General features: G+C 51.2%; 1 protein-coding gene across 1 annotated transcript; it reads right to left on the bottom strand.

The window, feature by feature from the left end:
- Positions 1-622: 622 nt before the first annotated feature.
- LOC130587637 (WD and tetratricopeptide repeats protein 1-like) lies at positions 623-13,181 on the bottom strand. The gene is made up of 12 exons (XM_057388613.1): positions 12,890-13,181; positions 11,844-11,890; positions 10,642-10,753; positions 10,030-10,217; positions 9,204-9,386; positions 8,836-8,930; positions 7,553-7,668; positions 6,401-6,476; positions 5,685-5,781; positions 4,228-4,401; positions 1,244-1,479; positions 623-870 (listed from the first exon to the last, which is right to left on the bottom strand). The coding sequence occupies exons 1-12, from the start codon at positions 13,148-13,150 to the stop codon at positions 638-640; spliced, it is 1,818 nt and encodes a 605-aa protein (XP_057244596.1). The 5' UTR covers positions 13,151-13,181; the 3' UTR covers positions 623-637.
- Positions 13,182-13,189: the final 8 nt, after the last annotated feature.

Below are 13,189 nucleotides of genomic sequence, written 5' to 3'. Positions count from 1 at the left end.
TGCTATCCTCAGCAGGCTGAGAACATCCCATGGCTGCTATCCTCAGCACACTGAGAACCTCCCATGGCTGCTATCCTCAGCAGGCTGAGAACCTCCCATGGCTGCTATCCTCAGCAGGCTGAGAACCTCCCATGGCTGCTATCCTCAGCAGGCTGAGAACCTCCCATGGCTCCTGTCCTCAGCACAATGAGAACCTCACATGGCTCCTGTCCTCAGCACAATGAGAACCTCCCATGGCTGCTATCCTCAGCACACTGAGAACCTCCCATGGCTGCTATCCTCAGCACACTGAGAACCTCACATGGCTGCTAACCTCAGCAGGCTGAGAACCTCCCATGGCTGCTAACCTCAGCACACTGAGAACCTCCCATGGCTCCTGTCCTCAGCAGGCTGAGAACCTCACACCAACAGATCCAGATAAAGCTTCCCATGCTGGCTCCCTGCAGCCCCAGGAGCCCCGTTTTCAATCCCAAGTGAATTTCTGAAATTCTAACCCAAGCAGGTCCTCTGTGGATGTGCTCCTGATCAGCTGCTCACACAGCCACACAAGAGAAGGGCTCCTGTCAGCTTTTCCCAACCCTCCAAAGCAGTGTCTGTGTCACTTTTTGAACGGTCACAAGGGGCTACAAGTGAGGTTTTATCCCACGGAACAGAGCATCCTGCTGCTGCTCACTCCTGCCCTGCACCCTCTGCCAGCATACCTGCCAAAGAAATTGGCCTCTTTGATGTCCGTGGTGGTGTTACAGTGGCCACAGTAGCGGAATTTGTAGTCGTAGCTGCGCTCCCTCAGCACCATCTCATCCTCGGAGATGGAGTCCTTGCGGCCCGTGGCTCGCAGCCGGATGGGGCCACCACCCTTCTTGTCTTCAGCTGCAAGGACAACACATGTTCCTCAGCTTCAGAGGAGTCCTAAACCAAAACAACCACCCCAGGAGAGCCCAGCAGCCTTAGAGAAGAGTTAAGGACAATTCCAGCAGCGAGCAGGGCTCAGAGCACCAGCTTCCTTCCTTCCACATTATCTCCTGGCTGCATCAGACTCCTTTCATCACCCTCTCACTCAGGAGCACACCAGGACCAGGCGCAAGCAAACAACAGGCTCAGGCCAGTTTTGGCTCACAGCAACAATCAATCTCTCTCAGAAGTTGGAGCTTTGCTTCAGAGGGGCGGTTTAAGGAGGGAAGTCCTTGTGTGCTCATCAGATTCCAGTGTAACCTTGGCCCAGCCCCGGAGCTGCAGCACTCACCGTTATCACTCTTGGAGAACAGGGCAGCGTTGATGTCCCTGTCTAGGGCATCGCAGGCACTGCTGTGTGCTTGTTCTGGAAACTTCCCTTTAAAGTCATCCAGACACTCCAGTGCTTCTGCCACGTACTTGAGTTCAAAGAGGCAGCGGGCCAGGCGGAAATGGGCCTTCAGGTGGCACGGATTTAGGGATATGGCCTTCAAGCAGTCCCTCAGAGCATCATAATGGTCCCCATCCCTGAGGAGAAGGGAGCGCTGCGTTAGCCAGCCCCAGCAGGAACAGCAAACATTTTCCACTGCTGCTTCCCAGCCCTCAGCTCACTCCCAGCCTGTTGTTTCCAGCTCTGTCCACAATCCCACAGCCAGGAGCTCACTAACAGCATTTGCTGGGATTTGGGGGCAGCACCTGAGGCAGCCCAGCCTCCCCAAGGGCTGTGCAGAGCCCCGGGGCAGCTCTGGGCTCTGAGCACACCCGCCAGCCCTGACCTGCCATTTTAAATCCACGAGAGCAGAGCTCCCTGCTGCAGCACATTTCGGGAAGTCCTTTGAAGATGGAGGATGCAGCACCCTCTGGGCAGCAGCGCAGCCCTGCCGTGCCAGGCGGGTCCCTGTCACAGCTCAATCGTGCCCCTGTGTGGACACACAGAGCCGGGGCCACGCCTGAAAGCTTCAGCACACAGGGACACACAGCTCCAGCAGGATCCTTCTCACCTCCATGGGAAAAACTCGGGAGTTTTGGGAGCGAGCAGGACCTCGGACTGGGCTGTGCTGGGTATTTGTGTCCTGTTTACAGCCCCATTCCCTGCGCTCTGGGGCTGTGGCAATCAGGAGGGACTTGTTGAGCCCTGGGTGCTGCTCAGCTCAGCTTTCAGGGCAGACCCTCCTGGGGCACCACAACTGCTCAGAGGCACCACACTCTGCCTAAACAGAGTGCCAAGGCTTCGTTTGGTGGTTATTAATAATAATAATAATATTTCATACTTGTAACCCACATGCCCTTCTGTGGCTGCCCCATCCCTGGAAGTGTATGGAATGGTTTCAAATTTTACAAACCATTCACCTTCAGTTCCCTCCTGTCCAGAGGGGCACTGGTCACTGCCCAGCACAGCAGAGGGTGCAGTGCTCTGCCCATGGGCCCTCTCCAGTGCCGCCTTTGCAGCGTGGCCAGGGTTAGCTCAGGACATGCAGCAAAGGCACTTTTAGAATTACCTGTTAGGGTGACAGACAGGTGTCTCACATTTGCACACCTGACTGCACTTTTAACTGCTTTGCCACCCTCAAACATCCTTCAAGCTCAACCACCAGTGTCAGGCAGCACAACAGACTGGTGTGAAAATGGGCATGGTGGAATGTAAAGCAGGCTCTGAGTTCTCCCTCTGTTATAGGATTTATTCAGCTTGTGCAAAACTAGAAATCAGCTCAGCACTGCCAATGTGGACTGCTGAGAGCAATCCAGAGGGGGATGCAGTTGGCTTTTAGGAGCAAAACTTTAAAGGACAGCCTTGGAAGTGCTGGAAAATATGAGCAGCATCTTAAGGGAGATGAACAAGAGCAGGTTAGGAAATTACAGACCTTTCTTTTTTCCTCCTCTCTGCTACTCAGAGAACAAGGCCAAAGCAGGAGCTGCAGGGTTCTGAGGGTGGCCTGTACCTGTTCTACTGCAGACATCAAGAACACCTCAGAGACATGGGGGTTCAGCCTGGGTCACTGTCTGCCTTTGGTCCTGCTCACTGACATCCCAGACACCTTCTCCACACACCACAAACTGTTCCTAGCAGAAAAGTGCCCCTTTCCTGCACCTGCAAGGTATCAGCCCAGTGCTATTTAAATCCTACCCCCCACAGAACCCCACTGTGTGTTTTTCTCACATCTTCCTGCTCCCCAGACTGTGGCAGTGCAGGAGCTGACACACTCAAAGGTTCAGATGTGCCAACACCCTTTGGGAAAAACGATTCCTATACGAAAAATGCCATTCATGAGATCAGCACTCAGGTTCTGTGTTCCATCCCTTAATCCCAACCTATTGTTCTTCTCCCTCTGAACACTGAAGTCTTTTTGAGGCAGCTCCCAAATCTCTGCTATTGCAAAACAGCCAGTAGGCCAGTTACCAACAGTCACAACAACTGCTGGCTGCTCTTTATCTTGGCAAGAAGAGAGGAGAATTCATACTGGGGATTTCAGCAGGGAGAGGAGAAGGATATCCTCACAAAGCAAATGGAGATGAAGGACCACAGCTATTTTAAATATGTTAATGGCAAGTCATGCTACTCAGTGCTACTCTGCTCAAGGGGACAGGCACTAAAATAACTCAGCTGTATCTTGCAGATGCAGCTCTGGCCACTGGTCAGAGCAGACATTGCCTACTGCAGAGGCTGACAGGGTGTTTTGCAACCATCAGGGCAGAACCCCCTCCAGACTGCAAAGATCTGCCCCTCCCCAGAACCCTCCAGAGGTTTCCAGTCCAGAGGAGCGTGGGTTAACTGGGCTAACACAGGAACCACCAGCTCTGAGTGTCTGCATGTCAGCAACCACAGGCAGCCTTACAACAGCACTACAACAGCCCTACAACAGCCCTACAACCCCAGCAACCCTCCCTACAACAGCCCTGTGCCACGAGATGTTGTAAAGCACAGTCACCATTACGTCATTGTTGACAGCAGATTCAGAGCCTTTCTCTAATGCAGAACAGAACCACCCAGAGAAACACTGACACCCTTGGAGACACCCAGAATGCTGTGACTCAGATGTGGATTTTGGGTCTCTTTTTAAACAGGAAAGGATCAGGACTTCACTCAGCACACAAGTGAGTGGAACAACGGGTTGTTACCTCCCAGAATCTCTCCACCACAGGCTGCTGTGCCATCCCCTCGTGCCAGGGGTGCCCAGTCATGGCTCAGGCTGATATCCCAACCCATCCCACACTGAGGGAAAGCAGCACCTTCACCAAAGTGGCCCTGGACATCCCCTGGATGGCACTGGCCCTTACCACTTGCGCTTCATGTAGGCAGCAGCTCTGTTGCCATAGAGCATGGCATTGTTGGGGGCTCTCTGCACAGCCTTGCTGTACAGCTGGATGGCCTGGGTCCACAGCTGGCACGCAAAGGCCTCGTTGGCTTGCTGCTTGATCCTCTCCAGGTATGGAGGCAACTCCACTTGGGGGCTGCAGGGGAACAAGGGAGCACAGGTGAGTGGAACAGAACAGCCTTAACTTCAGGTCACAGCCTGCAGTGTTTAGTTCTTGGTAATAAAAGATTCAGGAAAAGGCAAAAGGGACTCTGAACTCCAAAGACCCTGAGTTTAAGAGGAAAGTTTGGTCTTGACCACAGAATCCCAGCATTATTTGGGTTGGAGGAGACTTTAAAGGCACCTCCTGCTCTCCCAGGGTGTTCCAAGCCCTGTCCAGCCTGGCCTTGGGCACTGTCAGGGATGGGGCAGCCCCAGCTGCTCTGGGCACCTGTGCCAGGGCTCCCCACCCTCTGCCAGTGTCACTACATCAGTGTGACCATCATTTGATTTTCCATTTTCTCTTCATCTACAGAGACACATTCCAAATTGTGTATTTTAACCATCAGCCTTCACCACCACATCTTTGTTTCGACTGCACAAACACTGCTCCCAATCCTCCTGCAGCCATGCACAACAATGCAAATGCAGACGATGTGAGCTCAGCAGGCCCAGGCTCCCAACCCAAATTCCATCCGATTGCTGCTGCTGCTGCTGCGGAGGGGCCATCTAGAGGAGAGGAGCTGAAACTCTCCACCAGAGTCACGGATATCCCAGACTACCCTTATATGGTGTTAAATAAGAGTCTTGACTTGGAACCAAGGCTCATCAGCTGCAGCAAAAACAGCCACCAAGAAGGGCTGCTGCTGCTGCTTTGCCCAAAATGCACTTTGGTTTTAAAGAAAGAAATCAGCTGGAGCAACAGAAGAGGCTCCAGTCAGTCCCAGCTCCCATGCTAGGAATGGCAGCAGTGATTACAGCGTTGTCACACAACGATTTTGGCTGCTTCAGTTCAGTTTGCAGCAGGCAAGTGCCCAAAAAATGGCAAAGGGAAGCAAGGTTCCTCCACCTGGCAGCCTCTGCCACCACCAACACACAGCTCCTGCAGGCCAGGAAGCAACAACCACTTGGGACACTTTGCTTCCAGGCTTGAAAAATCATTTCTTAGTTTTGTCCACCCTCATTCATCGTAAGAGAGAAAACATCCTCACACACAGGGCAATTTCTCCCAGGATGCTCTTGCCTGGTGTGACTCCTGTTACAGGGAGGGCACCAGAGGCCAATCCAGCCCCAAGGACAGAGGCCATGTAAAATCCACCAACAGGGGAGAGGATTTGCATTTGACACCGTTTTGGCAGTGCCTCACCCTGGCCAGAGGCACAGGACAAGGACAACAAGGACAAAGGCTGAGGGTGCCCTGAGGGGCAGCTGTGCCCTCACCTCACGTGTGCCCTGCCCTCCGACAGGCGGAATCCATTGCTGTGGAGATGGATCCCATTGGACACTCCATTGGTAGAGGTCTTTCCATTCTGCACTTCTGAAAGTTAGAAAATAAACATACACAGCTATGCAAAGATTACACAAACTCAGAGTGCATTTTACAGCAGAGCTGAGCCAACATCACAGCCCCATCAGAGCAGAAACAAAACTTCCACGATTCCACGTGCCACACTTTCTCCAGCCCCTGGATTTGATTTGTCCTCTTTATTTACTGCTTCTTCTATTTACAAATCTCTGCAGTCTCCTTTGCAACACAATTCTAGATCAGCAAACCAGACACACAAAGAACTAAGTGCTTGAAGGGAAGTACCTTTGACTGATTTTAGGCCACAGTTGCAGTATCATGGAATGCTGGAATGGTCTGGGAGGATACCAGGACACTGACAAAGTCTGCTTAATCCTTGTGCACAGCTTTAGGCACTCTCAACTCACACACACACACCCCCAACACCCCTCTCCACAGGTCACTCCTGCCTTTAGGACACGCTTTGTGCCTCTGCACAAGGATTTTGGAGCTCAGGGCATGAACTGCACTGCAGAAAGAGCCCAGCAACACCCACACCTCGCTTCATTCTCCTCCTGCAGCCTGAAAATGAGTTGTGAGGTACAGAACTTCACTCTGCTGTTCACTCCCTTTGTGACAGCATCACACTTACCCCCTGAAGTGTGGCACTTCTTTGGGAGGAGAAAGGTGTATGGTCGCTGTTTGTATGTCAGATCAAACAAATAGACCTAAGGAAAGGAAAAAAGAGCATGAGACAAGGCTGCAAAACACAGATGCTCAAGTCAGAAAGAAAAGAGGGCTCAACTGTGCACAGTTCCACATTTGTGTTTGCTACTTCCAATTTTCCCACTGGGAACCTCATTTACAGATGGACACACATTTGATGGCAGCAGTAACTGGGGTGTTTTCAGTCCAGCACTGGGTTCAGAGAAAGCAACTCTGAGAAACAGGAACCTGGTCTAACTCCACACCTGCAGAATGTAAAAGATGACCTGACCACTGACCCGCTCAGAAAGCTTCATATTTCAATTAGGCAACTAGGGTATTTCAATTAGCACAGTGCTAATGAAGAAACCAAACACTAATTGACAGAAAAGAGGTGGGACAGGGAACTGAGGGAAGAGTGTATCTAAGATAAACCAGGATTTCCTGAGGAACTGCCAAAGCAGCCCTGTGAAATCCTAATTTACAGCTGTACTGGGCCAGCAATGGACAGCCCAGGCCAGAGCCAGGGTTCACCTTTTCCTAAAGGGAGTGAGTGCCTGTGTGGGAAAGAGCTGCAGAGGACAAGCACAGTGCAACCTGCCCACAAGCAAAGGTTCTGTTTAATCCAAGCTGATTAATGCTGTCAGGAGGATTTTCTCATTCCATTGATAGGCTTTACAAAAGATCCATGAATATCACCCAGAGCTTAAAATTAAAGCAATCAATATTCCAGGTGAAGGCCCTTGCTTCTCCAAGTTCCTTATTCACTACATTCTATTACAGAAGCAGTTTGATGTTTCAAGAATGAGTTATGAAATCCTTTCTAGGTCAGCAAAGGTCAGTTCCAGAACTGGTTTTGTTTATTTTCTTTCCCCTCTTCCAGAGGGTGAAATGTGAATTGGAAAACCACAACAGAACGTGGTTTAACTTTGATCAGTGACAGCGTAACAAATATATCCCTAATCCCAAGTATTTAGGCTGAATTAATCAGAAAGCAGTTTAAAATCTATCACATTACCCACAGAGAGGCTGCTGTAGCTGTTTCCAAGAGCCCACAGCAGTGTTCAGTGACCCAGGGTGAAGTTTCCCTGCTCCTCACCTGCTCCCCTCCCATGTTGACCAAGAGCTCGGTGCCATCGGGGCTGAAGGTGACGTAGGTGGCCACCAGGACCCTCAGGCGGTTGTTGTAGTCTGGGAGCTTCACTGGGAGGTGCCCTGTGGAGAGGAAAGTCACAGTTACTGCCTTCACTTCACTCCTGACTGCTGGATTTGCCTTTGACAAGAGCAAAGTCATGGGATCTTCCATTCCCTGCTGTTTATTGGAGCCAAAACARGCTCAGGCTGKGGGTTATCACTGYCCCATCCCTGGCAGTGYCCMAGGCCAGCCTGGATGGGACTTGGAGCACCCTGGGCCAGTGGAAGGTGKCCCTGCYCAKGGCAGGGGTGGAAYRSRATGAGCTTTAAKGTCCCTTCCATCCCAAACCATTCCAGAATTCCATGGCTCCAGTTTTGCACAGCCACCTCCACATGAAGACAGGAATCATAACTGCCTTGTTAACAGTGAACCTGCAGAACCCAGCACATCTCAGTTTTAGGGATTCACTAGGATTTGGCTTTTGTGATTTGTGGCCATCTGCAAATACCTCCATCCTCAACCCCCTACTTAGGTTTCCCTAATGGAGCCCTCAGCACAACCAAACCAGGCTTCTAAATATTCAGCTCACACACAGGTTCTGTTCTCCAGACAGCAGATGTGTTGCATGACCAATTCAGAGGACCTGAGGAATCCTCTAGTGGGACTCATCAGGAGCAGGACTGTCAGAACTGGTCTGTTGAACATGCTGGCCTGAGATATTAAAAAAAAAACCCCACACCCGAACATTTTGGGGAAAAAGATAGTAAATAATGAGCACTGGAGAAGAATGTCATCTAGATTGCTCAGACACTGCATCACTGATAACTCATCTGCAGGATGAGGACAAGTCACTTCTGTGCCAGGAAGATTTTGAACAACAGCTTTGCTGGGACCAGTTCCAGGCAAGCCTATAGAGCCCAGGTTATATCCAATCCCTGACGTTCCAGTAAGAGTGACAAAAACACATTCATGCTGGACAAGCAGCAGCAAGGCCAGCTCACCACCCTGTGAAACAACCTGCAGTTCCATGGAACATCCTATGGAACAGATCCTGTGAGGAGGGGGTTTGTGTGTGATGGTAGAACTCTGTTTCCTCAGGCAGTGAAGTTCCCCCAGTCACCCCAGTGCCACCCCAGTCAGCCCAGTGCCACCCCAGTGCCCTCCCCAGTGCCACCCCAGTGTCACCCCAGTGCCGCCCCAGTGCCACCCCCGTGCCACCCCAGTGCCACCCCAGTGCCACCCCGTACCTGCCACGTAGTACTGTGCTGCCCCATCCGGGAGGGGTTTCTGGCGGTCACAGAACGTGTGCACCCCGGCTGAAGGGCTCTGCTTCATGCTTTTCCTGCACAAGACAAGAACAGCCCCATCATAAGCACAGTGTTCAGCTGCTGCAATGCTGAGCTACACCAGCACTCCTGTGGGCTCCCAGCCTCACACCATCCCCGGGTACTCATCACAAAGGCTTTGGGTGACACAAAAAGCTCTGTCACACTCCCCAGAAGCAGCAAGTGCTGGTCCCTGCCATCCCTGCTGCCAGCAGACCCTGCACAGATCCCTGAGCAGCAGCAGCAGCAGCAGAGATGTGCCCCAAGGGCCGGGTGTGTGTGTTTGGTACCTGTGGTTGTGGATCATGCGGATGTCGTAGAGCCGCACGAAGGGCCCGCTGGCCCCCACGGCCAGGTAATTGTTGTCCTGGGGGTTCACTGTCAGGCACTTGGCCTCCACCAGCTGCCCACAGTACTCGGTCAGGTCTATCAGCACCTCGGAGCGTTTGCTGTTCTCCCGCAGGTCGTACTGTCTGCAAAGGGAGGTCACGGGGTGGCACGAGCAGCAGAACAGAATCATGGCATGTCCTGAGCTGGGGGCACCCACAACAATCATCCAGTCCAACCCCTGAACTGCACAGACACCCCAACAATCCCCCCCTGGGCCTGAGAGCCTTGTCCAAAGCTGCTGGAGCTCTGCAGCCTTGGGGCTGTGACCATTCCCTGGGGAGCCTGGTCAGTGCCCCACCTCTCCGGGAGAAGAACCTTTTCCTGAAATCCTTAAATCCTAAACCTGACACAGCTAAGAGAGATGACACCAAGGACATGAACAACAGTCATTTGTGCCACAGGTTACTGGAAGCACCTCACTTCAACACACAGTAGGGTCTCAGTATCTGGAGAATCATTAAATGCAGATCTATAATGTGCACAAACTTATTCAAGATCCAAATTAAACTCTGAGTAATAACCTGTTCCTTTTCTGGCCTCCTTTTCCAGCAGTGAGGAAAATGGAGGAGCTAAGAAGAGTATTTATGACTCTACAAGATAAATCTTTCCAGTTTCAGGGAAGGGAGAGATGAGTTTAAGCTGTTTAGTACAGAAGCAGCCTCTTTTCAGGTCTGTGCAGAGCACACATTGTGATGGTTCCCAACCCAAAGCAGCTGAATTGTGTACCTGATTAACCCATCCTCTGCTGCACTCCAGAAGGTGTTTGGCCACATGGGAGCCGTGGCAATGCGCTTCACTCTGTTGGTGTGATCTCCAAACATGTGCACAGTCTCTTTGACAGTCAGGTCATGGACGTGCACCTTGGAATCCGCAGCTCCCGTGATGAGGATCCGATCCCCCGAGTGCGGCAGGAACTGTGGGACAGGGGGACACTCAGGGGACACTCAGGGGACACCCAGGGGACACCCAGGGGACACTCACACTGCTCACATGGACATCCTGGCAGTCCAGAGCACAATTCTGCTCCAGGAACACGGGCTACCCCACGTTATTCCCTCTTGCACAGGTCAGTGTGCACACTCAAGAGTTACACAAGGGTGCCCTCATTACACATCCCAATGGGCTACAAACATTTCCTTCCAATTCAGACAGAATTAGCCTGGGATCTGCACAAACTAAGTGCAGGATTAGACTTCATCCATTTTTCCCTATAATTAAAATTTTTCTGGGGGATGGGGAGGGAAGCTTCTTGCAGGAAAATGTTTCCCAGCGAGGATTTATCCCCTGGCTGCTCTGGCTGCTGATTTTGTCAGCTGCTCTTTCCCTCTAACCACGTACCTTGACAGAAAAGATGTTTGCAGTGTGTCCTGTGTGCATAGAAAGGAGTTTCTTGTGGTGCAGAGGGTCCCACACAATGGTATGCTGGTCATCAGAGCCAGAGGCCAATAAGCTGAAACAAACAGGAGATAAATGTGCACCGTGAATTCTTCTGTTCCACCCCGTGCCCGGGTTTGTGGAGCTGTGTGACCACCAAAGACATCCACGGAGTGAATTCAGCCCTAACCAGCCCATTTGCTCCCTCTTTCCTGTGCACCATCCCTTCAGCCAGGTCAAGGAGCTAAAGCAGAGCAGCTCCAGGAAAATGCAGCTGAGGCACCTGCCCTGGATTCTGCTGGGAAAACAGGAGCGTTTGCTCAACAACAACGGGCAGGGGCCCCACCTTCCCTATCACCCTGGCTGTGTTAACTGCTCCTCATCATCCCTGAGCACTCCAAGGCATTCATTGCCAGGCTCCAGAGGTGCCCAGGCAGTCCCAGGGTGAACCACAAAATGCTTTCAAAGGGTCAAGTCACTGCAAGGTGCTCTTGGCCTTGTCCATCCTTCTGCATCTGAACCAAAGCAATCTGACATCTGCAACTCCCAGCTCTTTTAAACTTACATTTCCTTGTAGCCAAATCTCTTTCAAGCCATGAAATTTTCACTGGTAAATAATTCTGAAGAGTACCAGAGGGCAGACTTTGGATGTTGTAAGAAACATCCAGAAATACCCACTCTTCCTTCCATCCACTCACTTCTCATGCATTCCCTTGGCCAATGGAAGTTGCTCTTTAGTCTCCCTCTGAAACTGCAGAGGGGTGAATTCTCAACTCCCTCCCTTGGATATTTGTCCCCCAGCAGCAGCTTTGAACAGCGTGGTGAAGGGGGTGGGGAAATGTCACCACCAGCTGGGCAAATCCTAAAGATCCATTATAATCCATAATACCACTTAAGAGAAGAGAAGCAGCCTCCAATCTCCACTTCTTAGTCTGACCATTTCCCTTCTGAACTCACTAAAGGGGCATTTCTAATAATAATCAGATATATTTAACAAAATAAAGCTCCTTTTGAAGCGTGAGCTCTACTACAGCTCAAACTTCGAGCCTGAGCTCCACTTTTCTAGAAATGGGAAGCAGCTGCTTATGATGAGATGCCCCACATCCTACCCTTGGGAAACCTGGGGTTATGGCTCTGTTATCCCCCAAATGAAGCCATATACTTACTCTCCTTTCTCATTCCATTCCAGACAGTTGACACACCCAGAGTGACCCTGAGGGAAGGAGACAAAGGAAGATGGTATAATTCAAACTTCAGATTTATCAAACAGAGCTGTTGTAAGACAAGGACACAGTGAGCTCCCCACAAATAACAACTTCTTCCAACACAAGCAGGTTTCTTTTTTTCATTCCAGCCCTGAAACAAAACTGCACACACTTGGTAGATAAGCACCTCCAGAAAAGACAGACATGCTAGAGCAGTTGGGGTAGAAAAGGCAAAATGAAACAAATAAAAAAAGGTAGTGTTGAATAAAATGGCAGTTTAGTCTTAGAGGCTACAGCTGAAATCCACTGTACACAGGGAAAGGTGACTTTGCTTCCAAAGCCCTTGGCTAGGCTGACAAATTACATGTACAGGCACTCTGGGAACACAGGGAAAATGCACTTTTGATAGCTCTGTTAGAAGCACCTTGCTGCTGGGTGACTGCACAATCCATCTTCATCCACATTAACCACTGACTGCACCAGCAAGGGGAGGAGCACTGAGCACTGTTTGATGTGGGAGATGGGACTGAAAAGAGGGACAAAAGAATCCTTTTCTCCCCCAAATCCAGCAAACTGATGTGTCAGAGGCTGGCTCAGTTGGGTAGAACAAGGTGTTGATAAAGCCAAGCTTGTGGGTTTGAGCCCAGATGGGCCACTCACTCAAGGCTTGGCCTCGATGATCCCTGTGGGYCCCTTCCAACTCAAAATATTCTGTRTACYCTTAAAATATTTTCTGAGGTRTATCAGAGAGCACTRCAACCTGTTCCTCAGGGAAYCCATTAGAGCTGAGTATGCTGAGCAGCTGACAATTGCCTCCTTCAGGCACCAGGGCTGGGATTAGGTGATGTCCAGCCTGCTGAAGTGCACCAAGTGGTACAGAAAGCTCACTGAGCTATTCCCAGCTCTAGTGCAGTTTGGGGGACTAAGAGATCAGTATTTACCTCACAGAAGATAGAATTCCACACTCCTCAGAAAGGTGCCCCCCAAGGAGCTGGTGTGACACTCACCTGCAGCTCAGCCTCCAGCCCCAGGCGGCGGATGAAGGGGTCGGTGACGTGGTAGTGCCGCTCGAAGCCCAGCGCTCCCCTCTCCTGCAGGAGCAAACAAACACACAGTGAGCACAGCGAACACAACACTCCTCTTGCCTTCCAGAGAAGATTCTTGAAGTTTAAAATCACCCCAGGTATCGGGGTGTCCCCAGGTTTTGCTCTGTAGCAGGGAGAAAGAGCCCCAGAACGGTGTGGCTGGGAAGGGACCCTAAAGCCCATCCTGTTCCACCCCTGCCATGGCAGGGACACCTCCTGCTA

Source organism: Malurus melanocephalus, unplaced genomic scaffold, assembly GCF_030028575.1.
Source record: "Malurus melanocephalus ecotype Western Australia unplaced genomic scaffold, MMel_1.1 scaffold_2176, whole genome shotgun sequence".
In the NCBI taxonomy this organism is placed as follows: Eukaryota; Metazoa; Chordata; class Aves; order Passeriformes; family Maluridae; genus Malurus; species Malurus melanocephalus.
The sequence above is the reverse complement of the archived record's forward strand: the minus strand, read 5'-3'. Positions and strand labels throughout refer to the sequence as shown.